Below are 27,139 nucleotides of genomic sequence, written 5' to 3' on the forward strand. Positions count from 1 at the left end.
ATATATATATATATATATATATATATATATATATATATATATATATATATATATATATATATATATATATATATATATATATATATATATATATAATGTATTTATTTTTGGATGTGAGGGGTATGGGGCCGGGCTGGTTGGCGGAAGTGATGTCACACGCACACGCCATGTGCCTAGGGCAGCATCGGAACTAATTACAGTCCTCATGACAACAGTGCCCTGGGGGGGGCAGGCAAGAGGTACATGCCTAGAGACCACCTCCAGCACTACACCCTAGACATGTGCCTTTTCTGCCTATTTATTCAGGCTTTCATGGTTCAAACTAGGAAGAAGAATGTGCCTTTACTTCCACTTTAGTGCAAGAAATAAAAAAAAAATACATACTTCCTATTTTAAAGAAAATGCAAAGATATATTCAGTACAAGCCTAATGCATTACACTAATATTGAACAAGGGGCTACACCGTCACTTTCAATTCAAATATTGAAAAGATACTGTGTTCTTAGCATTTTCATTTGTCAGTTTAAAAAATCTCAACTGTTTTGCAAATTATTTTTACTTATTGCATTATATTCACAGGAAACTTCCAAGACCCTGATGAGCCAATATTAGAATTTAGTTTAGGTAAGATTCCTATTTACATATAATGCTGACATGCTCAATAATTGTTAGCATGGATTCATATTTTCAATCAACAACCTCTAGGACATATAATTACTTGTTTTCTAATATGAATTTAATGCCCCGAATGTTAAATTATTATCCTTCATTTCCTGATTTTGTCTCAGGAAAATTCAGCAGCTCTCAATACCTGATCATGTTTACAGACAAATACAAGAGGTGCTCTGCATTCACCCCAATATCAGAATATTAAGGACATTGATGTTTTGTGCCTTAAAGAAAAACTATACCACCAAACAATGTAGGTCTCTATAAAAATATATTGCCGAAAACAGCTCATATGTAAAAACCCTGCTTCATGTAAATAAACTATTTTCACAATAATATACTTTTTTAGCGGTATGTGTCATTGGGTAATCCTAAATAGAAAATTGCCATTTTAAGAACTAAATAAATATGTTAGGTCACATGAGCCAATTAACAGACATTGTTCTGTCTTTTGCTTCCACACTTCTTCCTGTTACAGTTAGAGCTGCACTATTTCTGGTCAGGTGATCTCTGAGGCAGCACAGAGAATATAAAATGGGGGCTCAAGGGCCATTTTAAGATTTAATATAATATAAATGTTAGGTCACATGAGCCAATTAACGAACAAAGATCTGTCTTTTGCTTCCACACTTTTACCTGTTACAGTTAAAGCTGCAGCATTTCTGTCAGGTGATCTCTGAGGTAGCACATAGAATATCATAAAATGGGGGCTCAAGGGAAAAGATGTTAAAGGTCAATATTTACGTAAATATATATTCCAGTTTAATAAGATGCTTTCATATGCCTCTTAATATGATGTAAACTATTGGTTGCTTAAGTATCTATTTGATGGTTTAGTTTTCCTTTAAGCTGCTAAAAATCCTTTTCCCTTTAATCAAAACATGGATTATTTGTCCATATATTGCAGTATATTAGTATAAGGGAAGGTTCAGTATAAAAATAAAAACTGTGTCAATAGGCTGTGCAAAAAAAAAAAAAAAATATATATATATATATATATATATATATATATATATATATAATTTTTTTTTTTTCAAATACATATAGTTAGCCAAAACAGAACACTACTTCCTGCTTTTCAGCTTTCTAACTCTGGGTTAGTCAGCGACTTTAAGGGGGGCCATATGGGACATAATTGTTCAAGTGCAAGTAATGGTCTGGATGATGCTTTCTTCCCCCCCCCCCTTCTTACTACCCACTCTCTGATTTAAATGTATTTTTCCCTCAATACCTCATATCAGTTAGGATGTGTCCATATTGTTTGTTCCATCTTAAATGTCCTTCTTTATTACACACCTTACCTTACTTCTTTATAATGTTCCTGTGATTTGTTTCCTTGCCCTATAAATGATTTTTACCGCTTTCATTTTTTAATGTTTGTTTACTCTTTCTTGTCCTAATTTAATTTTTGAATATCTCTGTTATTTTCCTTTTCATTTTCCTCCTGTATGTGATACTTTAGTTCTAGTTCTGTTATTATGAGCAATATTCTTTTTCTCCATCATCCAATTCACCTCCTTTATTATCCATTGATCTCCTCTTTTTTTTTACTTAATAATCTCTGCACCATCTACAATTTTACAATTTCTATGTCTATCAGATCTGATGTTCTTTTTTACAATTAACCTCCTTGGGTTTATTGTACATTCTTAAAACGTTTTAATCCATTGTTTGAAAATTTCACTGATACAAACACATTCTTTTGAAAGCCTTATTCATTTTGGTAACTTTTTATTCACCCAATAATATTCTATTTTCCTGCTCTATTTTTAGCTCTTTAGTGTTGTTCTAATTGCCAAATAATTTCTCCCAATTCAACTTGTCAAAGAGTTTTCCTTTATCACAAAAGGAAGAACACTTGTTGTTACATATCAACCTGTGTAACAATATATTTTCATGTGCTTTAAAATGCGATATATTGTGCCCAAAACCCTCACTTCTAGTGGAATTGTTATAGTTTTTTGTACATAAAGCACCTACATAAAAATACTGCAGAACTATTAGGTGGCTACATAATGTGCATCCCTGCACAGCTTAACAGTTTAAATCTTCCTTTTCGTGATGGAGTGCCTATTTTAATGGAATAATAAAATATGGATTTTTAAGCAACATTCAAGTCTGAATTCCTCCCTCCTTGCTGCACCGTGCTTGTTTCTGTGGTTTTAAATCTTTTTAAAGGACTAGGGATTTTAAATTGTTTGTAATATTTATATAACTGGTTTAAGTTATTTGATAAGGTGCATTGTATGTTATAACTGTAATAGAACAAAATATGTAGCTGCCACTTTAAGAGAGAACAAGGAACTGAAGGAAGGAATTGCCCATGAGAAAGTTTACAGGTGAAACAAGTTGGGTAGGTAGTACTGCAGCACACTGGAGATTGAGAAGGAACTCAGCAGAGAGAAAAGCAGCTTAAGGCCAGTACAATAAATAAAAACACACATGAGTGCTGTAGAGATTCAAGAACAATTGTAAGTGTTGCTCTTTATATTTCATTTGATAAATAGCATCATATTTTTGGCTTTTCTATGTTTAGCATATGTCCTACTCTTTGCACTAACATTGAACAAGGACGTTTTCTGACCTTTAAGTTAACGTATGTTACTGGCATACGTATGGATTAAACAACTGCAGCAGCACTCCGATCTTTGATCAAACTTTTAATTCGTGCAACAACGGCAACGTTTCGGTCTATACCAGCCCTTTATTTATTTGATAAAGGGCTGTTATAGCCCGAAACGTTGCCGTTGTTGCACAAATTAAAAGTTTGATCAAAGATCGGAGTGCTGCTGCAGTTGTTTATTCCATGTGAAGAGAACCTGTGCAGAGAGCTGTGCAGAGAGGAGTACAGCGTGCACCCGAGGCTTCAAACAGCGAGTTGTGTGAGTGTGGCACTTTACTTTGACTATGTAATAACTGGCATAAGTAATGCACACTGGCAAGTGGGTTTAACTAATATTATTTTCTTAATTTGTCTTTCTTAAAGCATGCAGTGAACTTACTACACCATCACTGGATAGGAAACCAAATAGTTTTGTAGCAATTAGTGTTACAACTCCACCTCAGGCTTTCTGGACTAAACATGCACAGACCGAGATCATAGAGGTGAGAACTGAGTAACTGTTTCTGCAAAAATAATTAATACTTTTACAAAATATAATCAAAGAGAATTGTATTTCACTGTGATCACACTGAATAGACAAGAAAATTAGGCATATGCAGCCTGTGCTAAACTTTAATCTGTTCAGTGTATAAACAGGGTATAGTGATGTAGTCATTATTACAATCCCTTGGCACAAGGGGTACACCAGGCTGTCTTAAATGCTTGAAACAGTGGTCTATATTTCAATTGTCAGGACTCCATCACATATGTAATCTGCTAGAGTTAGAACATGTGTGCCTTACATGTAAAAATGATCCATTATGAATATTACATATCAGATGTTTAGGATGGGATGATGGTTTTAACAGAACAGTCCTTTCTATATAAAGTAGTGGTAATGGTTGCTGTTTTAAGGAATGTTTTTCTATATTTATAGGCTACAGCTAGACCTCACACCACCCCACCCATGTACATTTTCAAACATAGGTTTGTAGCATATGGCATAGACCATAAGCTTTAGGAGTGATAAGTAGGATTGTGACAAAGAAAACTGGCTTTTATATATGGCAGAATTTGAAAGCAGATTTACAAGTATTTTTGAAGAAGCAAAGGAAAACTCTGATTCAGGGTGATACTCTACATATTTTTCTTTATACAACTCAGAATGAATATTATCATTATTTATGTATATAGTGTCGACATATTGTGCAGCTCTTTATAGAGATGATACATCATTGCCCTCAGTCACTGCCTCATTGAAGACCTTCTTCACAGCATTTCACTGCCAGTATATTTCAGCTGGTGCAAAAATGCCTAGTCCCTCCCCCGCCTGATGCCATAGTTAACTTTAGATGCCTTCCTGTTTTTTGGTCTGAAAATTCTCATTTGAATGTTTTCTGGCATAAGTGCTTGTTACAAGTTATGACAAGTGTATCAGGAGTTTCTCCACCATCATAAAATGCTATGCATAACATGACTAAAGTCCCTATTATATTTATATACAGTATACTGGTTAGTATAATCAGGAACCAATTAATTTGTTTTGGAGAAATCTCATATGTGTCTTGCACTTTATCTTCATCAGTAAGTGCTTCCTGTCTTTATTCTCTGTGAAAATGCACCAGAGACTTTTGTAAAAAAAAAAAACTGGAAGCTTTAGTATGCATCTTCTCTTTAGAAGTGGTAAGATGAGTTTGAAAAGGTAATAAACGAGACTAAATCTTGCTCCTCTGCTGTTTCTGAGGCTGAATTGACAATTTCTTTTTTCTCAGGGGACAAGCAATCCAAGATTTCTCAGCAGCATTGCCTTTTTCCAAGACTCTCTGATAAATCAGATGACCCAGATCAAGTTGTCAGTTTATGATGTAAAAGACAAATCTCAGGGAACTGTGAGTAAATAAAATGCAACCTGAAATATAAATTCTTTTCAAATATATTAAATTATCTAGATCAAATTATGCATAGGTTTTGTTAATGATGTATATCATAATCAGTAAATAAATATTTGCACTTTATACAAGTCATGTGTTGTGCAAAACCTTTATTTAGCAATAGTGGCAACAGTTCACTGTGATCTTTCTAGAATTAGCCTTTTGCTTTTTTCCCCTCACTTATAATCAGATACAGTACCACATTTTTATGATAAACCAGTAGTTCCTCCAATACTACACAACATTAAAAGAAAAGTATTACAGAAGAACAATCACAGCATTTCCAACTTATTTTGTATAAACACGTCTGTTCATTTTCTCTGTCTATTTAGATGTATTTGTTGGGTTTTGGGAAGTTCACTGTAAGAGATGTTCTACAGGAGAAGAATCACAGGCTGTGTTTACCACTATGGTTGGTATTTCATATTTATGGGAAGATTTATCAAAGGTCAAATTTCGAATTCATGTGAATTTTTTGAACACTAATAAATTTGAATATGCTGAAAATGGGAGATTATTTAAGAAAAAACTCGAACATCTAAAACTCGAACGAATATTCCTGATTCGAAAACGCTTCCAACCACAGTAGTCTGTTCATTGATGTGGTCCCGCGATCCGACCGCCCGTTACAATTTGTTAGGATAGGGCCCATGATCGGATCAGCCCGATATTGCCCACCTCAACATCACCAAACGAGCGGATCTCTCCGTGTATGGCCACCTTTAGTCATATATCAGTGTGTCTGTGTTTGACCAACTTTAGCTTCTCTGTGTAGATGTGCCCTTATCTAATGTGTAGCCAGACGTGAGTATCTTTAAGTCAAACTAAAGTAAACGAAAGGAAGTGGAGCCACAACTATTCTCTACTACCTGCAGTTCAGATTTGTTCAGGCTGTTGTCACAAAAAAAACTGTGAAAAGTGACCATGCATATGTATGGCTGTTTGTATGGTATTGCTTAGAAGTGTGTTCATGTTTAAAGCTCCCTTGACACAGTACTGATTCCAAAACCCACAAGAGCACCTGGATCGTGCATCTGTCTTTATTAAAGCAGTTACCGTGAACATTGCTTATATTTCCCCCTCCATCCCACATGCAGTTCTGCAGAGCAAGAACCTGTGGGTAAAATCACTGTAATAGGCTGGCAGATGGAGGAAAAGACTGACCAACGGACTGCTGTGACCAGATCACCTGAAACTACCATTAATGGAAGGGTAAGTAAATTCAGATAATGCAATTAAAACGTATGTAAATAAGTCAGGAACATGCTCGCTGAAGCTTTTCTGCTTCAGTGCTTGTACTTTACCTGGATGCTGGAAATGATTACTTTTTCTTTTTGTTATTCCCTTGAAGGCTACTTAAAAGTAATAATTAAAAAAGGCTATGTAATTGTTTTGCTGTTTATATGGCTTTATGCTTGCTTATTTAGCATCAAGTATAAAGATACTATAAAATAAATAGCAAATCAGTCCAAATTAAGTATGGTTGCTTTATATAGCATCCTAGTGTTTCGATACCCATTAGGATTATTTATAAGGAAATATAAATGCTCTGGAAATGAAAAAACAATTAGTGCAAGTCACCCCCATATAGATTGTAAGTGTACTGGCCTGGGGCAGAGACCTCATCCCAACTATGAATCAAGACACCTAGCACTAAAGTTTTTATTTTTACTGTGACATTTATAATACTTATACTCCTTTTTGTGTCACAAAACAAGGAAGTAAAAAATGTTTTCCCCTTCCCACCCCTAATTTGCATATGCAAATTCGGATTTGGTTTGGTATTCGGCTGAATCCTTCATGAAGGATTCGGGGGTTCGGCCGAAATCCAAAATAGTGGATTCGGTGCATCCCTAAAGCAAAGTACGTTTTTTGTTTCTTAAGGGTTATTGTTAGGTTTATATTTTAATCTTCATATTAATACCAATGTTTAATAGTGAAATCATGCAAAATTGTAGGGATTAGTCACACTTTGTTTCTTCTACAAAAGAAAAATTGTAGTTGCAAAAGCATTTTTTTAAACTCACTTTTTCTTCCCCTTTTAGACTGTTCTTCCTGTTGATGAAAGTTTAACAGAATCTCTAGGAATTAGGTCAAAATATGCATCGCTAAGAAAAGACACATTACTGAAAACGGGTAAATACAATAAAAATTCTTACAACAATCTTCAAGGAAATATATGGAGTGCATAAATATAATGGCCCACTAGCATTATATATTCATTATATTGAAAAAAAATCCAAATAGTTAAAATTTGCAAATAAGGACATTTGTAGCTGTAATTAGAACAAAAATGAATGAAATGTGATTCCCTTACAGTAAACATTCATTTCCAATACAATTAAATTGGCAGGAATTCCTATAGTTGTGTTCCTAAACTGTAGCATTGCTCCCCCCAATAGAAATTGACAATACACAATTTACCCACATTCTATTCATTCCTATGGAATTTTTAGAAGGATATTTATTCATGGGTGAAAATTAGACCTCACCATTTGATAAATATACTTCCAAAAATCCCATAGGAATGAACAGAATATGGGTGAATGTGGGTTTTTATTTATTAAAATCTGAAATGTTATAATATAATTATAATTGCAGGCACATGCTTGCTAGGTTCCGTTGCTGTGAAAGTTGAAAGTAGCAGTCACAACATGCTTACTGGCACAATTTCCAAGTATAAATGTCGCATGTGGATTAGCAGCATTAGCTTCCAAATCTTGGGTAAAGACAGGTGGATATTGTATAAGCATCTGTGAAATTATGTTAACCTGTCAGTTCTGCAAATTGGTTTGAGAGGAAGAACTCCTTTGCTAAGAAGTAGTAAATATGACTTCCATCCTCAGAAAGAGGGCATTGCAAGCCACCAGACAATTTTAATCTCTCCTTACAGCCTGTGTTAACACTACATGGCTCAACTTCATAGTAAGCGTCAATTGAAAACAGTTGTTTCTTTATGACATTTTGGCTATTGTATCCTTCATTATTGTCTGGAACAATAAGTCCAGCAATAGCATAGCCACTGCACCTGCAGCTGGAGTTTCACATTCTTCTAGTGAGAAATGCAATGGTGGCGACTCACTGGCGCTAGCTCATAAGTCATACAGCACTTTGCATTAAACATACGCCTTCAGTGTATATTTCTGTTCTGTTATAGGCCATCTTAAGGTGAAAAAAATTAGCTGTCTTTCCCTGTTTTGCTTCATGCCTTACTTCCCTCCCTCCCCTATTCTCTACCCTATGTTTCTTTCAGAACTCAAGACATACTCCTTCTTTTCTTCCTACTTTATTTTTACCATTAACTCCCCGTTTTGTAGCCTGTAATTTTTTTTTTTTTTTTTAAACTTGTAGTGTCTTTCCGTCCCTTTGTGGTCTCCCCTTCTACCCATTTTTGTTAGCAGTACACCCTTCACAAGGTGTGTTACTTTGCAGCCACCTAATTATTTGTGATTTGACTCCAACTTATTATAAGTCTGTAATCAAGGATCTGGTAAGCATTTATACATGCATGTCATAAAAAATGTGAGTATGTTATGGGAGAATTTTTTTTTTAACCCTTTGATAAATATTATTTAACTGGGCTGTGGTTTACTTATTGTAAAATAAAAGATCCCAGTATAGCTTGTTAACAGCTCAATTATCTTTGCTTCTAACTTTCTAGTGTTTGGCGGTGCAATATGTAGGATGTATAGGTTCCCTACCACAGATGGTAACCACCTGCGGATACTGGAGCAAATGGCCGAGAGTGTACTCTCTTTGCACATTCCCCGACAATTTGTGAAACTGCTTCTGGAAGAGGATGCTGCCAGGTTAGCCATTGTCAATTACCTCTGATCCATAACAAGATGTTACTCAGAGTATATATGTCATTACTGAATGCTGCTTATGGGTTGCAGTTTTATGTTAATCCCACACATATGTAATAACTGTTTGTGGTCAGGCACTTCCTGCTCAGTCATCACAGATGTCTTTTTGTAAAGATCATTTCGCACCAAACAAGTGAGAAATAAGTGCCGGTAATGACTGTATAACACATCCTTTGTTTTAAATTACTAATGTCAAGAATAATTAAAAAAAAAAGCATGGTGGTTCAGCTTGAGCTTCAAAAGTGAGAATCCTTTTTAGCATCATTAGAGTATAGCCTGAATGTGCTACTTTTCAGTTCTACAACTATGAAGCTTCACAAATACAGGCAGTCCCCAGGTTACATGCGAGATAGGGTCTGTAGCTTTGTTCTTAAGGTGTAAGTTTAAACATATATATATATTTACTTAGACAGATGTCTTTATTTATTGTAACCTTTCTGTGCATATTTATTTTTACCTTTCTGTGTTCCACAGTAGGCAACACACACCAGAGGGGATTGGGGCAGGTAGTTTATTAAAGCTAAATGCTAATAAAATTAAGCAAACCACAGTATGTTACTGTAACCGTCCCCTTCTGTAAGTGTGAGTTGTATGTAAGTTGGGTGTATGTAACTTGAGGACTCCCTGTATATTTCCTTTTTTTTAATACCCATATTCTCTAAAAACAACAAGTTGTTCAGTCATTTGTAATGGTTTGTTTCTGATTAAGGTTTGGTGTTCATATATATCCTGCCCATGTGTATTTCCTGATTAGTTAATAAGCCACTTTTCTCCTCCTATTCTGCCAGGGTTTGTGAGTTAGAAGAACTCGGGGAGCTCTCTCCATGTTGGGAAAACCTTCGCAGGCAGATAGTGACTCAATACCAAACCATTATACTGACATACCAGGAAAACATGACCAACCTCCATCAGTACAAAGGTCAGCTGAATATACTTTTCCTCAAAGCCAATGTTATGTAAATAGCAGAGGTTGTGATGTAACAATACGCCATGTACAGCTTGAACAAGGAAGCTGATCTCTATATATTTTCATGTCACATGCTGTTTTTTTTTAGGTTTCAGCTAGAGACATTCTTGTCATTGGTTCTTATCAAATTGTATTATCTAGGTATGTAACTAATCCAGTATTTAAATTTTCTTTCCAAGGAGCCCTCGCTTACCTATAGCTTAACTACCATGGGCAAAAGAGGAAAGTAAATATTTTGTCACAAAAAGTGACACTTTGATCAGAGATATAATTTTATAGTTTCAGTCAATGATCACAAGATTTTTACATGCAGTAGATAGGTTTCAAATTGTAGAAATGCCAATTGGTATGTCTCTACAGTGCTAGCTGTCAACTTAATATTTGGAAATTCTGCCTCCTGTTATTTGTTTTCTGCCTCCTTCAACTTGGCTTAAGGCTAGGGCCAGGCAATTTTCCACAGGCAGAGTCTGCTGCCCTACTTCTTCCCTTTATTTCTTCCAGCAGGGCAGATTTTGGCACAAACTGCAAAGTATATAGTGTCATAGAAACAAAAAGTCTTACACACACACACGCACCCCCACACACACACCCATATACACTCAACCAAGGAAAAAAGGCTAGGTTACAATTTGGAATAAAATGTATGTGTAATGCATATAACGGAAGTTGCTGTTCTTTATAAAGGTTTGTATAGCACTTCATATGAAGATTTCTTTATAAAGGTTTGTATAGCACTTCATATGAAGATTTCAGAAAACTATATTCTGCTGATTATCTGACACCTAAACTACAGTCATTCAGACATAACAACTTGCCTGTATTTATTGAAGGCACCCTGATTCAGACTGCTGTCACTTGCTCTCAGTAATTTGCACCCAAAATCTAACTTACACGGCCAACTGAAATACATAAACTTTCTGAAAATGACATCTCTGGTGACGATAGCTGGGCATTAATTTATTCATGTAATACTACATTTTCCCCACCATCCTGTAACACCTTAACATCAATCATCGGCCATAAGTTTTGTTGAAAAACACTTCTGTTTTTTTCTTCTTATAGGTGTGTCATTTAAAGCAAGTAGCTTAAAAGCAGACAAAAAATTAGAATTTGTTCCTACGAATTTGCATATTCAGAGAATGCGAGTTCAAGATGAATCTGCACCAGGTATTTATGTTATGGAATGTATGCATTTCTTATGCTATATACCCCATCTGCACTCTGCAGTGTCTGCTGCGATTGCATTTACCGTTATGGCATATCTTACCCAAAAACTTGATATCCAGAAAGCTCTGAATTAATGGAAGGCCATCTCTGAGACAATTTTAAGCAAATAATTCTAATTTTAATTGATTTCCTTTTGTGTCTTATAGAAAATCAGTTCCTTGTACTTGATCCTAACAAAGCTGCATGAATCCATATTTATGGCAAAGCAACCCTGTTAGGTCTATTTAATATTTAAATGGTTCTTAGTAGGCATAAGATATAGAGCCAAGTTATAAAAAAATCAGTTCCTTGTACTTGATCCTAACAAAGCTGCATGAATCCATATTTATGGCAAAGCAATCCTGTTAGGTCTATTTAATGTTTCTTAGTAGGAATAAGCTATAGAGCCAAATTACAGAAAAAAAGCCTTATCCAGAAAACCACAGGTCCAAACATTCTGAATAATAGATCCCATGCCTGTTTTTTATTTTTTAATGTTTCTGTTATTGGATGGATATTGAGTATTTACCAAATCTATGCAGTGTTGAGGTTGCAAGTGTACAGTTGTCAAATAAACACCCTTAAAGGGATTCTGTCATGATTTTTATGGTTTACTTTTTATTTCTAATTCGCACTGTTTGCATTGCAAATTATTCACTATATCATTTTATTCTTGAACCAAAAATGTATTTTTTTTAGCTGTAATACTAGTGTGGAGGCAGCTATCTCAGTGCATTTTGCCTGATTCTAAACTTTTAGGATAAAAAAGCACTTTGCTTTGAGACATCTATTGTTTCTCCCCCTCCCATTGTATTTACCACAACCCAGGCCATGTTCCCAAATCAGGGTTTTTTCCTGTTTGGGAGCTATTCTCATGTCAACCACTAGGTGGCAATGCAAACAAATCCTTCAGCAGAAGTGTCAGGTAGCCCATTGTTCTTTTGATAGGCTGCTGGACTTCCGGTTATGGCGCCTGAGAGAGCGGGAGGGCAGGAGTGAAGCTCCGCGCATTTCCACTTACAACAGCTATTTAAATTCGGCAAGATACTTCATTTACTTACCTTTAAGATCCTCTGAGTTCCTGTTCTCTTTTGCGAGTCTTCCGAAGTGATCCGGTTGCGGCTGGGGAGAGCACAGGAGAGTTTTGACTCGGTGCTGGCGGGTGCCCATGGCCTTGGCTCTGAAACGGAGACTTGTTAACCTGTGATCCGGAAAGGAAAGAGAATTATTTCGAGGATTTCAGTAACTATAACTTATATATTAACGATTTAAATAGTTCCTGGCAAAACTAAAAGATTTGGGAGTCATATAATTTTGGGACAAAATGGCTGACAGAAGTATCACCTCATGATAACTCCTTTTACCAAGCCTAAAAGTCTTCAAAATACAGAAAACCAAACTGAGGGAAAGTGAAATATTTATTGAGGAAAAAGTCAGTGACTAAGTTTTTGTAAAGGAGCAGTAATAACCCCAAGTATAACAAAAGTTATTACTGTGAGACGCATTTGTTTATGAAGCAAGATGGCCGACAAGGGGTTCTTTATTTACCTCAGGATGCACCCTTATATTATGCCTTAATGCTTCTACACAAAAAGTATTGAGCTGGAGGAAAAGTTAACCAGTGTGAAGGGAAAGACAAAGCGAGTCTCATTGTTTTATTAAAGAGATGATAAGATCTTCAGTCATACCTAACTTTGACTAATGAAAGACGCATCTGTGTGAGAAAAAATAGGTGGTTAAACTATAGCCTCATGTTACACTCTCTTCACAAATAGTAATATTTGTGTATAAAGACTCTTGTAATGCAAATAAACAGAAGCTGAGGTAAAAACAAGTGAATTATCTGAACCTATTTACTGCATCTTCATACCAGACTGCAAAGAGTATTGCAACTGTGAAGAAAATATATATTTGGGACATTTTATTCCACCCCAAGTTTGAAACACACACCAGTCTACATTGAAGTAGATTAAGTGTTTTCTTGAGATACTGCTTGCAACTATAGTGGATTTCGATATATATATATATTACATATATATATATATATATATATATATATATATATATATATATATATATATATATATATATATATATATATATATATATATATATATATATATATATATATATATATATATATATATATATATATATATATTTTATTTTATTTTATTTTATTTTATTTATTTTTTTTTTTTTTGACGAAAATCTACTGCTGAAATATGGATACTTCTCCTGCCCCCTCAGTTTTCTCTACTAAAAGTAATGGGAAAACCTATGAAAGAAGTAAATTGAAGAATTCCAAAAATTCTGAAAATGACAATGGCTCTATTAAGAGCCCACAACAAAAATCTACTGAAAATTCTCTTCTAGCAGCCGAAGTTGCAAAACTACTTAACCCAACGATTGAAAAGGCTATTCAATCAGCTATTGAAAAAGCACTTGAACTTCTACAAGGCACTATTAAAAGTTTGTCTGAAAACCTTACCTCACAGAATCGCCAGATGCAGGAATTACAATCTCTGGTTTCTGATATTCAAGATGACACAATTTTCACTTCTACGAGATTGGATGATCTGGAAAAGAAGACAAAAGATATGCAATCTAAAATTGATGATCTCGAAAATAGGACAAGAAGAAATAACTTAAGATTTATAGGAATTCCGGAATCTTATAAGATGAGTGACATTATCACTATGATTACTTCAACGATTCCTAAAAAACTAGGGATTTCACAAGACTTGACAAACATTAAGCTGGAAAGAGTCCATCGCATTGGACCTTTGAGAGAACAAGCTCCCCTCAAACCAAGAGCAGTTATTGCTAAGTTCTTAGACTACTCTGAAAAAGCTATATTTCTTCAAGCCTATAAGAAAAACCATACATTGGATATTGATGGCTTCCGAATCCTCATATTCCAAGACTATTCAATTTTGCTCTCTCAAAAAAGGAAGGAGTTCACTACAATTTGCCAATCTTTATTTAAGATGAACATTAAATTTGCACTCACGTACCCAGCTAAATTGAAGATTTTTCTGGCAACTGAAACCCACATTTTTGAAAACCCAAAAGATGCTTCAAACTTCATATTCCGGCTTGAGAAACAATCCTCATCCTCTATTAAGGATCACCCTAAAGATGCAAGATTTGGTTTTCCTGCTTCGACTAAGGAAAGGAGGCAAGAAACAAAAGTTTTTTCTCGTCCCACACAGAAGATTCAAGATAAGAATACAACAGCAAATCCAAGATCTAGATCCAGATCCCCTATTACACAGGAACAATCTAATTTGGATAATATGATGACCTAATTTAACTTGATATTTCAATTAAAATTAAAATTTGAAGGTTTTGAGTTTGTAAGTGGTAGATGATGTGGAATTTTCCCTGCCACTTATCTTTGTAAGAGAGTTTAAGCTTTCTCTCTCTTTAGGAAAAAAGTGAAGTCACTGAACCTAAAATTAATAAAGAATTTATTTTGCATTCTAAAGCTCAAAAAAAGGCATATTTGAATTTCGTTATGCATCCTACTAAACAACATAGTGAAAAATATAAAGAAGCATTAGATAAACTTAAACATTGGGTTAATTTGAGGGACCAATCTTCTTTCGCCTATTGTAAAGCTGGGTTTGGTAATTTACATAATAAATCAAATAGATTTCTCGCCAATATGTTTAAACATAGTAAATGGTCTCATAAACCAATGTTGATTAGAAATCATTTGGGTAAGATGACTAACCTCCCAAAAGACATAGTAAATATCTTTAAATGTTATTTCGAATCTATTTATTCTCCTTCACAGCTAGATGAAACTGAAAGTCTGAATTTTCTTTCGAAGGTTAATTTCCCAAAACTATCTGAAGAGCAACTAGATGTGCTTAATCAACCAATTAATATTCAGGAAGTATTGTCTACCATAAATTCTTTAAAGGATTTCAAAGCTGGTGGGCCAGATGGATTAATTTCTCCTTTTTATAAAACACTAAAATTGGAACTAGCCCCTTTTTTGACCGATCTATATAATGAAATTTACTGTCATGGGAAAGTCTTAAATTCTAGTATGGTTTCTCATATCAAATTAATTCCAAAGGAAGGCAAAGATCTTTCTCAACCGGCTTCCTTTAGACCTATTTCTTTAATAAATCTCGACATTAAAATTTTAACAAAAATAATAGCTGATAGGCTTTCTTTATTGCTTCCTAGTATTATCTCTCCTCAACAAAATGGTTTTGTAAAAAATAGAACAGGGGTTAAGAATATACGTACTTTAATAAACATTATTTACAAAGCCAAGAAAGCTATGATTCCATGTTCAATATTGAGCTTAGATGCTGAGAAAGCCTTTGACAATGTCTCTTGGAAATATCTCTCAGAATGCTGTGACAGATTTGGTCTTAAAGGTCAGTTTATGTTATTACTTAGCTCTATTTATTCTAATCCCAAAGCAAGAATTGCAGCAGTTGGGGAATTATCAGAGACTTTTGATCTCTTCAGAGGAACTCGTCAAGGGTGTCCTTTGTCCCCACTTTTGTTTAATATCTCTATGGAGCCTTTAATTAGATTTCTGGATTCTTCAAATATATTTCAAGGTCTGATGATCGATGGTAAACATTACAAATCATTAGCATATGCTGATGACCTTCTCTTGATTGTTAGTAATCCAACGTTATCACTTAAAAATATTTTTAATTTTTTTGACTATTATAAGACTTTTTCAGGATATTTCATTAATTCCAGTAAAACAGATATTCTGAACATTTGTTCAAACATTCCGAGGCAATTGCTAGCTGATCTTCAAATTAAATCTCCTTCTGGTAAAATTAAATACTTGGGAATTTTGATCCCTTCTGATCTCTCTAAATTATACCCTTTAAATTTTTCTCCATTAAGTCACATAATGCAAACTCATTGCAAAAAATGGATGGATAGTCCATTGAACCTAATGGGAAGGATAGCATTATTCAAAATGCTAATTTTTCCAAAAATTGCGTTTCCTATTCTGAACCTTCCGCTATTGCTAAAACATCTTGATGTGCAGAAGTTAGACCGAATCCTCAGAAATTTTATTTGGCATAACAAAAAACCTAAAATTTCTTTATCTAAACTTAGAAAACCTAAAGGTTTAGGAGGACTTAATGTCCCAGACTTCAGAAAGTTTAATATTGCTGCTAATACTAGATATATTGTGGAATGGCTGTCGGGTACTGAGAAATTTACTAATCTGAATCTGGAATTATTTTTAGACTCAAAAGAACATATTATATCTTCTTTACATAAAAACTGGTCTGAGCAACATATAGATATTAAGAGAAATCCAATTTTTAGGGATACAACCAGTACTTGGAAAATTCTATGTAAACAGAATAATCTAAACTTCAATGTCTCACCTTTTTTATCTCCTTTCTTTCTGAAGGGGTTTCCCATAAAGCAAAGAAATCAATTTTCTTACAAATGGAGAAAATTCGGTATTTCTCAAATTACTCACATTTTAGATCCAATTTTGGGAGACCCAGTCCCTTGGAAAATGTTTAAGGAAAAGTATAGTCTTTCTGAGAAGGAAAGGCTCAGCTATTTGCAGATTAGACAAGGCTTTCAATTAATCGATAATAGAACAAAAACACAATTAAGTCATCATCAGTTTTATAAAGGTTTATTACAGTTGGTTGATGATATTAAACTAAATAATATTTCATGGATCTCATTACATCTTTTAAAGTCAGTCTCCAAGGATTTAGATCCACTAGAGAACTCGAGCAAAAAATGGTCTTCATTTTTGGGAACTGATGTTTCTTCCAGGGAACTCCTGCATTCTTTCCAAAATTTTAGAAAGAATATATGTTCTGAGTCTTGGAGAGACCAACATTTCCGGCTCATTCATTTAGGTTATGGCTTATTGTTCCAAAACTGTGATAGCTCTCAGAAGATTTCTTTTTGTCCAAAATGTACAGAGAAGAATGTTGACTTCTTTCATTATATCTGGGATTGTCCGATTATTAGAAACCTATGGGAAAAAATAAAAGGTTTTATTAAAAAATTGACTAATTTAGATGTCTCTTTAAATCCTCAATATGCTCTAGTAGATGTGAAGGACTTTTTTCAGGTATCTTGCAATGGCTCTTCTATTAATGTCTCAGATGAAATATTATCTTTTTGTTGGTTAGTTATGGCAGCTACTCGGAAATCTATATTCTTGTACTGGATAAAAGAGAACCCCCCTTCTTTGAAGGACGTGCTGTCTTATCTATTTAACTTATGTATTCAAGAGGTAATTAGATTTAGAATGGATGATCTTCTCCAGAGAAATAGAATAAGGAATAGATGGTCTCTTTATATCTCATCTTTAGAGGCTGATAAGAGGTCATTTATCCTTGGTCTTATGGGACAAGATCTATGCTAATAAAATGCTAAAAGAGATATTTAATGCCTTCATTCACAAAAATGTTTCTTCATATATTTTTTGGCATTATCAGACTTTAATTGGTAGGAGATAATACCAGGTCTATTTTTCTAAATTATCTAAATTAATTTTATTTTACTTTATTATTATTATTCTGATATTTCATTATTTTATGTTATTTGTATTTCCCCTTTTTCTTTGTTTGTTTATTTATTTTGTTGTCTTTCATGTCAAATGTTTACTGTAATGTTCATGAATATTTCTTTTGCTCCTTATTGAAACACTGTATGTTTATCATATTGTCATATACTTGTATTTTATTGAAAATCTAAATAAAAAGAATTTCAAAAGAAAAGATAGGCTGCTGAGGCTATAGTGAAGGCAACTTAGAGTGACTAAAGTTTACCCAAGCATAAATCACATAACTGGGGGCACCTGGAAAACCGACACTATGGGGCCGATTCGAAGGATTTAAATCGAACGATTCGAAGGATTTAAATCCAACGATCGAAGGATTATCCTTCGATCAAAAAAACTTAGGCAAGCCTATGGGGACCTTCCTCATAGGCTAACATTGACTTCGGTAGCTTTTAGCTGCCGAACTAGGGGGTCGAAGTTTTTTTTAAAGAGCCAGTACTTCGACTATCGAATGTCGAATAGTCGAACGATTTTTAGTTTGAATCCTTCGATTCGTAGTCGAAGGTCGAAGTAGCCCAAAAAACACTTCGAAATTCGAAGTTTTTTTTACTTCGAATCCTTCACTCGAGCTTGATGAATCGGCCCCTATGTCTAGCTCAAAATTAAATATGAAAAAATCTGTTTGATCTTGTGAAAAATGGATTTCATGCAGATTTCTGCTGAAGCAGCACTGATAACTGATGTGTTTTGGAAAAAAAAAGTGTTCCCACAACAGTATCCCTTTAAATTGAAGGAGTTTGCAGTTTAATTTTTTCATATTAAAATTATTTTCAAGGCTTACATTTTTTGACCATTTATAAAATGTATAGTATTTCTTGCCTGCATACCAAAGCCAACTACGAGCAAAAATAAATTAGTTATTTTATTTTCATTATATCAGAACTGCTCTGAGCAAAACAAAAAAAAAACAAAACTGTGAAATTAGTTATGTTTAATTTTCTGTTTATAATTTATCTTTAGATCAAAATTATGATATAGTAACAATTGGGGCACCAGCTGCTCACTGCCAAGGCTTTAAGTCTGGGGGCTTACGGAAGCAGATGCACAAATTTGAAGAAGCTAAAAAACAGTAAGTTATTTATTTTTTACTGTAAATAGAAATTAATTTTTTTTAAAAACGGTAATAGTTATGTATCAAAATGAAAAAGGAGATAACCAGTGCATATACACAAAGCATTTTTTCTATTATATACAGTAGGTTAATATACCACTGTATACTTTTGTCCTTTTAATATAGGTAACTCCTGAGGGGAGCAGTTGTAGCCAAGGCTTTTACTCAGTGTGACAGTAGGGTAATGATGTTTTCAAGAAGCAAGGCCTCGTGTTTTCTAGCTAATATTTAAGCTGCAGAAAGCCAGGGACACATCACTAAAATCATACATTACCAAACCATTGAGTTTTCCCTCCCCAGGGTGCTCCTATTGATAGGGAAAGGCAGTCTTTGTTTAAGTTATCGTGAGATTTGAGATAAATTAATTTTTGCAATTCTAAGTATTTCACCAAGCTCAGCCAGTAAGCTAATTAGGTTATACCTGATGAGAAAAGGGTAACTGATAAAACAATGTATTTCTAACTATGTTTGAAGGTATTGGGAGCCCTGGCTATGATGGATTTAAAGGAAGGCTTGAGTTAAAAATGTCTGGACAAAGAAAGTCAAATTGACTTGGGATGCCAATTTGTTTGAGACCCCCCCCCAATAATATTGCTTACTTTTTAACTTTAGACTGCTATTTAAAAAGGCTCTTGCCTGGGAAAGTTCCATTTGAACACCATGACACCATCTTGTTTAATTTTCCTAGGGTTCCCTTACAGAGAGAACTTGACTTTCCTCGTCAATGCAGGTTCAAATTTGGTTTATACTTGTACCACATGCTCTCTTTTATCAACACTTGTCTTGAATCTATCCCCATACCTTTATGTTCTTTCTGATCGACAATGCATTTTAAAATGTACAGTAGCTTAAAAAATGTAATGTTTAACTTATTTATATTAAATTACAAATACAAACATTGTAAACAGTATATTAGAATTAGGTTATTTCTGATTTCTGTTTATCTGGAATGTATGTTATTATATATGCATTAACCTCTTCTTGTTGGTTTGTGAAACATTTGTGCACAGAAATCTGGAAATCTGTACTCACAATATTTTCAACTGTCAACATTATGGCTTATTTAAAACCGTAGGTACTAGAGTTCAGTTGCCATTAGAAATCAATCAGCAATTTGCTTTAGATTGTCTACTGCCAGATAGAAAATGAAAGCAACGATTTGAATGGTTGCTATGGGTATCTCCACATGTACATTGTAGCACCTATGTTCATAAATCAGTCCTCATTCTGTTCAGCATCTCTATGATAACACTCTGTAAGGCTCATTTACTAATAATGCAGTGTGCAAATTGCAAAAACAGATACATGGACAATGCCTATTGATTAGCAACTGCAACAACTTGCTTTTGATATGGACACAAATGTGTGTGTTTCTTAATGAGAATGGTGGTGAGATTTAGTAAATGAACCTTTATGTCTTAAATGGGTTGTTCACCTTCAAACAACTAGTTGGTTTCAGATACATCGCCAGAAATAACAACTTTTTCCAATTACTTTCTATTTTCTATTTGTCACCGTTTTTCTAATATTGAAGTGTAAACTGTCATTTTTCAAAGCAGCTCTGGGAGGGGGGCCGCCGACTCTGTAAACTGTTCTAAATTGGTATATTTAGTTCATACATTTCTTATCTTCATCCCTCCTGAGTTTCAATAAAGGCAGCTGTTAGAATTAATACAATAGTTGCTAATACACCAGAGATGCTGCTGAGAAATGTATCAACTACAGTGGTGTGAAAAACTATTTGCCCCCTTCCTGATTTCTTATTCTTTTGCATGTTTGTCACACAAAATGTTTCTGATCATCAAACACATTTAACTATTAGTCAAAGATAACACAAGTAAACACAAAATGCAGTTTTTAAATGAGGGTTTTTATTATTTAGGGAGAAAAGAAATCCAAACCTGTGTGAAAAAGTAATTGCCCCCTGAACCTAATAACTGGTTGGGCCACCCTTAGCAGCAATAACTGCAATCAAGCGTTTGCGATAACTTGCAACGAGTCTTTTACAGCGCTCTGGAGGAATTTTGGCCCACTCATCTTTGCAGAATTGTTGTAATTCAGCTTTATTTGAGGGTTTTCTAGCATGAACCGCCTTTTTAAGGTCATGCCACAACATCTCAATAGGATTCAGGTCAGGACTTTGACTAGGCCACTCCAAAGTCTTCATTTTGTTTTTCTTCAGCCATTCAGAGGTGGATTTGCTGGTGTGTTTTGGGTCATTGTCCTGCTGCAGCACCCAAGATCGCTTCAGCTTGAGTTGACGAACAGATGGCCGGACATTCTCCTTCAGGATTTTTTGGTAGACAGTAGAATTCATGGTTCCATCTATCACAGCAAGTCTTCCAGGTCCTGAAGCAGCAAAACAACCCCAGACCATCACACTACCACCACCATATTTTACTGTTGGTATGATGTTCTTTTTCTGAAATGCTATGTTACTTTTACGCCAGATGTAACGGGACGCGCACCTTCCAAAAAGTTCAACTTTTGTCTCGTCGGTCCACAAGGTATTTTCCCAAAAGTCTTGGCAATCGTTGAGATGTTTTTTAGCAAAATTGAGACGAGCCTTAATGTTCTTTTTGCTTAAAAGTGGTTTGCGCCTTGGAAATCTGCCATGCAGGCCGTTTTTGACCAGTCTCTTTCTTATGGTGGAGTCGTGAACACTGACCTTAATTGAGGCAAGTGAGGCCTGCAGTTCTTTAGATGTTGTCCTGGGGTCTTTTGTGGCCTCTCGGATGAGTTGTCTCTGCGCTCTTGGGGTCATTTTGGTCGGCCGGCCACTCCTGGGAAGGTTCACCACTGTTCCATGTTTTTGCCATTTGTGGATAATGGCTCTCACTGTGGTTCGCTGGAGTCCCAAAGCTTTAGAAATGGCTTTATAACCTTTGAAATTGAACTCAGGTGTGATAAACCACAGTTAAGTTATTTTTTAACAAGGGGGGCAATCACTTTTTCACACAGGCCCATGTAGATTTGGAGTTTTTTTTCTCCCTTAATAACGTAAACCTTCATTTAAAAACTGCATTTTGTGTTCAATTATGTTATCTTTGACTAATAGTTAACGGTTTTTGATGAGCAGAAACATTTAAGTGTGACAAACATGCAAAAGAATAAGAAATCAGGAAGGGGGCAAATAGTTTTTCACACCACTGTATATGTTGCAAAATTGGAACCATGTAGAGTCTGCACCTGAATTACTGAGCTGCCAGATTGAAACAACAGAGACAGGGGCATTCAACTTTAAACTTAGATTTTGGAAAAAAAGTAAAAAATAAATAATGGAAAGTAATTGGAAAAAAAGTCTTTATTTCTGGGGAATAATCTGAAAACAACTGAACTGAAAAAAGTGTTTGGAAGGTGGACAACTTCTTTAAAGTGCTTGGTGTTTTACTTCCTAAACTGCTTTGCTGGTTTCACAGCCACCACAAATTGCCTAGTGTTATATACTATTATAGAAACCTTCAAAACATGTTAGTGTGAATTATACAAACAACTTGGCCAGACACTGCTTGGAGAAGTTAATGCAAAATACTGTTTTGCTTGATTTATTTTAGTGACGGGTGGATTTTTATTTGGTTGTGTTTGTGGCATCCAGTAATCTATTCTTGTGTTGGTTCTGTTTTTCTTTATAGCAGTTTTGAGGAAAGTTGGTGAGTTTTGTAGCATCCTTAAAATCATTTTTATGTCATGCATACCTTTTTTTTGCTAAATCCTTCATTTTGTGTTTGTGATTGGCCAGTGCTTATGACTCCTTTTGTGCTTTGATTTGGTTTGCATTTAAACCCCTAACGATCTAGAACCAGACTGAAACACTATTGCTGTTTTCTGCACCACAGCAAACCTATTTTAGCTCCCTAAAGCTCAGCAAGGAACAGCACCTTTAAATACAACTGTTTGCATGTTGTCTTGTGTTGCAAACACTAACGCTGAATGTTTTTGAGACTGAAATCTTTAAATTTGCCCAAGGAGACATAGAGCACTGAATATTAGTTGAGCTTTCCTGAATGCATACACCTACTAAGTTGGTCCTACAATTCTGCATTCCTTCAGTCATTAAAGTTTCCACCCAATAATATTACAATTTTTGGAATATGCCATATGTTATAACTGAATCAGTGATGATGTAAATATGAAGAGAGAGAGACACCTTATTTAAGAATGCCATTTAAAATACAATTAAGAATACTTTTCAGTGGGGTGGTAGAGCTCAGTGCTGAGCACCTTTACCCATCTAAATGTTTACTTCCCAATGAAATTCAGATGGATTTGTAAATTGCCAAATAGTAACTGCACTGTATACTCTGTAATAAAAAAATAACCGAGCATAATAAACTGACACCATAGAATCGGAATATTCACTGCATAATATTGTTAATTTAATTCTTTCAAGACAATATGTAAAATTCCACTGTAAAGGTAGGTAAAGACATAGGAGACATGTTACCCATGGTCAACAATTAATTTAATAGGGAAGAGGTGGGTTTTTACCATTGGAAGCAAATAGGTACTGATGCATTAGGGCAGAGACAGACGAGAAGATTCGGGGAGATTAGTTGCCCGGCGCCAAATCACCTCTTCTGAAAATGAAGCGCTCCGAGTGCCATCCCGCTGGCGATTTAAACTCTAGCCGGTGGGGAGGCAGTTCAGGAAGATTAGTCGCCTGAAGAAGAGGTGATTTGTCACCGGGCGACTAAATCTCCCCGAATCTTCTTGTCTGTCTCTGCACATTTATGCAAAGCCATGAGACAGGCTGTCTATAAGGGACCTCAATTTATGAATCCTGGCATGCCGAGTTCATTAGGGTTACAGCTGTAGCATTAGATCCCAACTCCTTGAACTTGAACTCCTTGAATTTTCTTGAACAAATAACTTCAAGATCAGTGCAACATAACATGCAAAATAATAAATATACAAGCAGAAACAAGTAATAAACGGAAACAGAGCCGGATTTACATAGTGGGCGCCCCTAGGCCCACTGCCGTTCGTCGCCCCTGTCTCCTCCCCTTTATCCGTGCAAATTTTCATCATATGGACTGGAGCAATGGGGATTGGCGCACAGGAAATTTAAAAAATGATTGTATCTCCAGCACATCCCCGGTGTTTTTGAACCAATGGGGGTGTGGTTGGGCAGCATGCCGCCCCTCTAAAATCCTGCCGCCCTAGCCCGGGCCTTGGTGGCCTTTCCACAAATCCAGGCCTGAACGGAAAGTAACTGAAAATGTAATAAAACCATTAAAATCAATAAAAAAAATTGTGATTGGACAGTGATTAGTAGTCAAAATACCCGATCACTAGTCACACTACAAAATAGCAATTATATGGTTTGCTAGATTAAGTATATAAATCGGGTCTATAATAAAGATTGGCAGTGCTATTATTAGTATTTGGTCCCATAGCACGTTGTACGTTATTAGGAATCATTTATATACAAACCAGGTAATACAGGAGGATTTTCTGCTTAGCTTGCTTATAATTAAAGAAATATCTGGTAATTTGGCCCCTTTTTGCAATAATCAAAATAAACACAAATTAGAAAACATAGGTGGGTTTAATAGTGATTAGATGGGCTTTTTCTGTGAAATGCCCATTGGTTAATGTCATATGAAACATTTTCTCCTTTATAGACATAGCTGGTGCTATGGTTAATTATCTTGGGCAAAGCATGTGTTTGAGACAAAACACTAGTGAGCAACGATTAAGATGTTTTCATTTGAACAGATATCTTGTAAATTCTACCTGCAGATTGTTTTTTGTAGGTGACTAGACCTGTAGCATACATTGCACCCTTTTATTCCATGCCCATTCTATAGTTCTGTGCCACCTGTAAAGAGTTAAATTGTCAGGGCGAATAACTGAGTACAGCTACTGCAGAAAAAGCTATGAGCCAATTAGCAGTTAGCTTTTACTAGAGCAGTTAGAATAATGAATCAAAGTTCCTAATGGATTTTAAGGGCTACTGCTCCAAAGCAAACCTTTACCATTGTCCATTTTTATAACCATTTATGTATATTAAACTGAAATCAGTGGAATTATCAGTGACATGTACGTGTAGATAAGGTACCCTTAGAAACTCTTGTATGCCTGGGGTTTTATGTGGCAAATCACTTAGGGCAACACTTTATCACGTTTATTAAAGCATGATCTCCATGAAGTTAGTCTGACTCCAGATGATCCATGTGGTTAACATCACATATTTCATAAATGTGTCATGTAAGCATATACTCTGGAATTCATTCCTTTTTTCTATTGGGGACATAGGAAAAAAAGCCCTAAATTAATTGTTTTTCTTCACCCCAGTACTACATCGTGCCCACAGTCTATTGTGTACATACCGCAGGATATAATTCGAGCAAAAGAGATCATTGCCCACATCAATACGCTAAAGACTCAAGTCAGTTATTATGCAGAGAGATTGTCCAGGGCAGCCAAAGACCGATCGGCCAATGGACTCGAGAGAACACTTGCCATCTTGGCTGATAAGGTGAGAGATCTTTTTTTATGAGTTTAATTTTTTTCTGGTGATGAAATGGTATCATATGATGAAAATGAGGTATATGGAATTTTTGCAATTTCAGACTAGGCAACTAGTCACAGTCTGTGACTGCAAACTATTAGCAAATTCAATACATGGACTCAATGCTGCTCGACCAGACTACATTGCATCCAAAGCCTCTCCTACATCTGCTGAAGCTGATCAAGTCATGCTAAGGAATGACCAGGACACCTTGGTGGCAAAGTGGACAGGGAGAAACAGCAGGTCATCTTTGCAAGTAGACTGGCATGAGGAGGAGTGGGTATGTTAAAGCTTTATAAAATCTTCATGGGAATGTGCTTTTTTCTGCTTTTGCACCTTTCTATAGTATAGACGGTTCAAATAAAGTTTATTATCTTTGTACAGTAGAAATCCAATTTGCCACCCAATTATTTTGGTCCCACACAGGAAAGCTTTGGTTCTTTTTGTTCCTAGATTTTAAGTTGAGATTTTAAGTTTTCAAGCAGTTGTGACATGGCCCTCTGGCAAACATAAAAATCTGTGTTGTACTGTGTATGAGGTTATTATTATCTTCCCTATATTAACTGTAAGAAACATATTTTTCCACAGTAGTTACTGTTACTAGAGTTATCAGTTTTAGAGCTTTGAGATATTTTATCTGGAAACCTTTTACTGATAACTAGTAATATGGTTCCCCAAAAGTAAATAATGAATAATTTATGCCTGATTCACTGTTTAGATGTGGATACAATTCAGTGCCTTGTAGTTAACTAACCCAACATAATCTTATGTAGAGCATCGAGGTAAGAAAAAAAATCCCGTACTTAAAAACATCTTGGCAACAAGTATTCCATCTAAAAGATGGAAATACAGAGATGGAATATGTCATATTGAAAGCTGAAATTTTTTAGATCAGGGGTTCATAATTTGAAGCAATATTTCTTAAGGTTACTGAAAAACATTTAAATGTTAAACTTGGTAGTTTCCACCAATATAGATTTGTGGAGCTTATTCAACAAAACTTGCTTAAAATGTAGATGTCCTGATAATGGGTTTCTGGCTTTTACATCTAGCAGTGGCATTACATAGTGACTTTTGCAACTCTTGCCTTTGTCAATTCCCAGGATAAAGTGTGGTCGAATGTGGATAAAAGTCTAGAATGTATTATTCAGAGGGTAGACAAGCTTCTACAGAAGGAACACTTGCACAGCGACAGCTGCGACGATGTCTTTCAGTGTGAAATCAGTTGTTCTAGCAAGAAAGGTAATCTGAAAAATCAAGCATACTGGATAAATCCAACAGCCTCCGATGATGAGGCCCTATCATCTCCATCATCATCTCCATCATCTCCTGCATGCCATCCTTCCCAGTTTACAAGTGCGTATGAGTCTTTCTTTTCTAAACCCAGAATATCAGAAATGTCTCTTACATAATCAGGAACTGCAGCACTTTCTTATTCCTTTAGTTTGTGATTTATTCAGCAGTAGTGCAATGTCCTTACCAGTAAGTTAGAGGTCTCAAGCAATATCGTGCAGTTACTGCAAATGTGAAATTAAAGGGACAATAAATTGCTCCTCAACAGTTTTCCCATACAACATGTCACTGAATAATGAGTGCTGTATGTTTCTAAAGACCAATTAGAAGTGATTCTAAAAGTGCAACAATATCTCACTAAGATAAGAGAGCATTTAATGTAAAG

General features: G+C 35.2%; 1 protein-coding gene across 9 annotated transcripts in view; it reads left to right on the forward strand.

Moving 5' to 3' along the window:
* inpp4a.S (inositol polyphosphate-4-phosphatase type I A S homeolog) overlaps positions 1-27,139 on the forward strand; it is a 79,627-nt gene that overhangs the window by 24,564 nt on the left and 27,924 nt on the right. For 2 of the 9 annotated variants that reach the window (XM_018249803.2, XM_041584220.1), the window contains exons 4-17: positions 580-624; positions 3,656-3,774; positions 5,044-5,160; positions 5,535-5,614; positions 6,300-6,414; positions 7,248-7,338; positions 8,864-9,011; positions 9,857-9,987; positions 11,098-11,202; positions 18,797-18,905; positions 19,636-19,677; positions 25,245-25,428; positions 25,523-25,741; positions 26,565-26,817. In XM_018249803.2, the coding sequence (XP_018105292.1) occupies positions 580-624; positions 3,656-3,774; positions 5,044-5,160; positions 5,535-5,614; positions 6,300-6,414; positions 7,248-7,338; positions 8,864-9,011; positions 9,857-9,987; positions 11,098-11,202; positions 18,797-18,905; positions 19,636-19,677; positions 25,245-25,428; positions 25,523-25,741; positions 26,565-26,817 (1,758 nt within the window). Of the gene's footprint in view, positions 1-579; positions 625-3,655; positions 3,775-5,043; positions 5,161-5,534; positions 5,615-6,299; positions 6,415-7,247; positions 7,339-8,863; positions 9,012-9,856; positions 9,988-11,097; positions 11,203-18,796; positions 18,906-19,635; positions 19,678-22,579; positions 22,598-25,244; positions 25,429-25,522; positions 25,742-26,564; positions 26,818-27,139 lie in introns of all 9 variants that reach the window. The other 7 variants (XM_041584223.1, XM_041584221.1, XM_018249804.2 and 4 more) reach the window with 4 other exon arrangements.

Source organism: Xenopus laevis, chromosome 2S (assembly GCF_017654675.1).
Source record: "Xenopus laevis strain J_2021 chromosome 2S, Xenopus_laevis_v10.1, whole genome shotgun sequence".
NCBI classification, from domain to species: Eukaryota; Metazoa; Chordata; class Amphibia; order Anura; family Pipidae; genus Xenopus; species Xenopus laevis.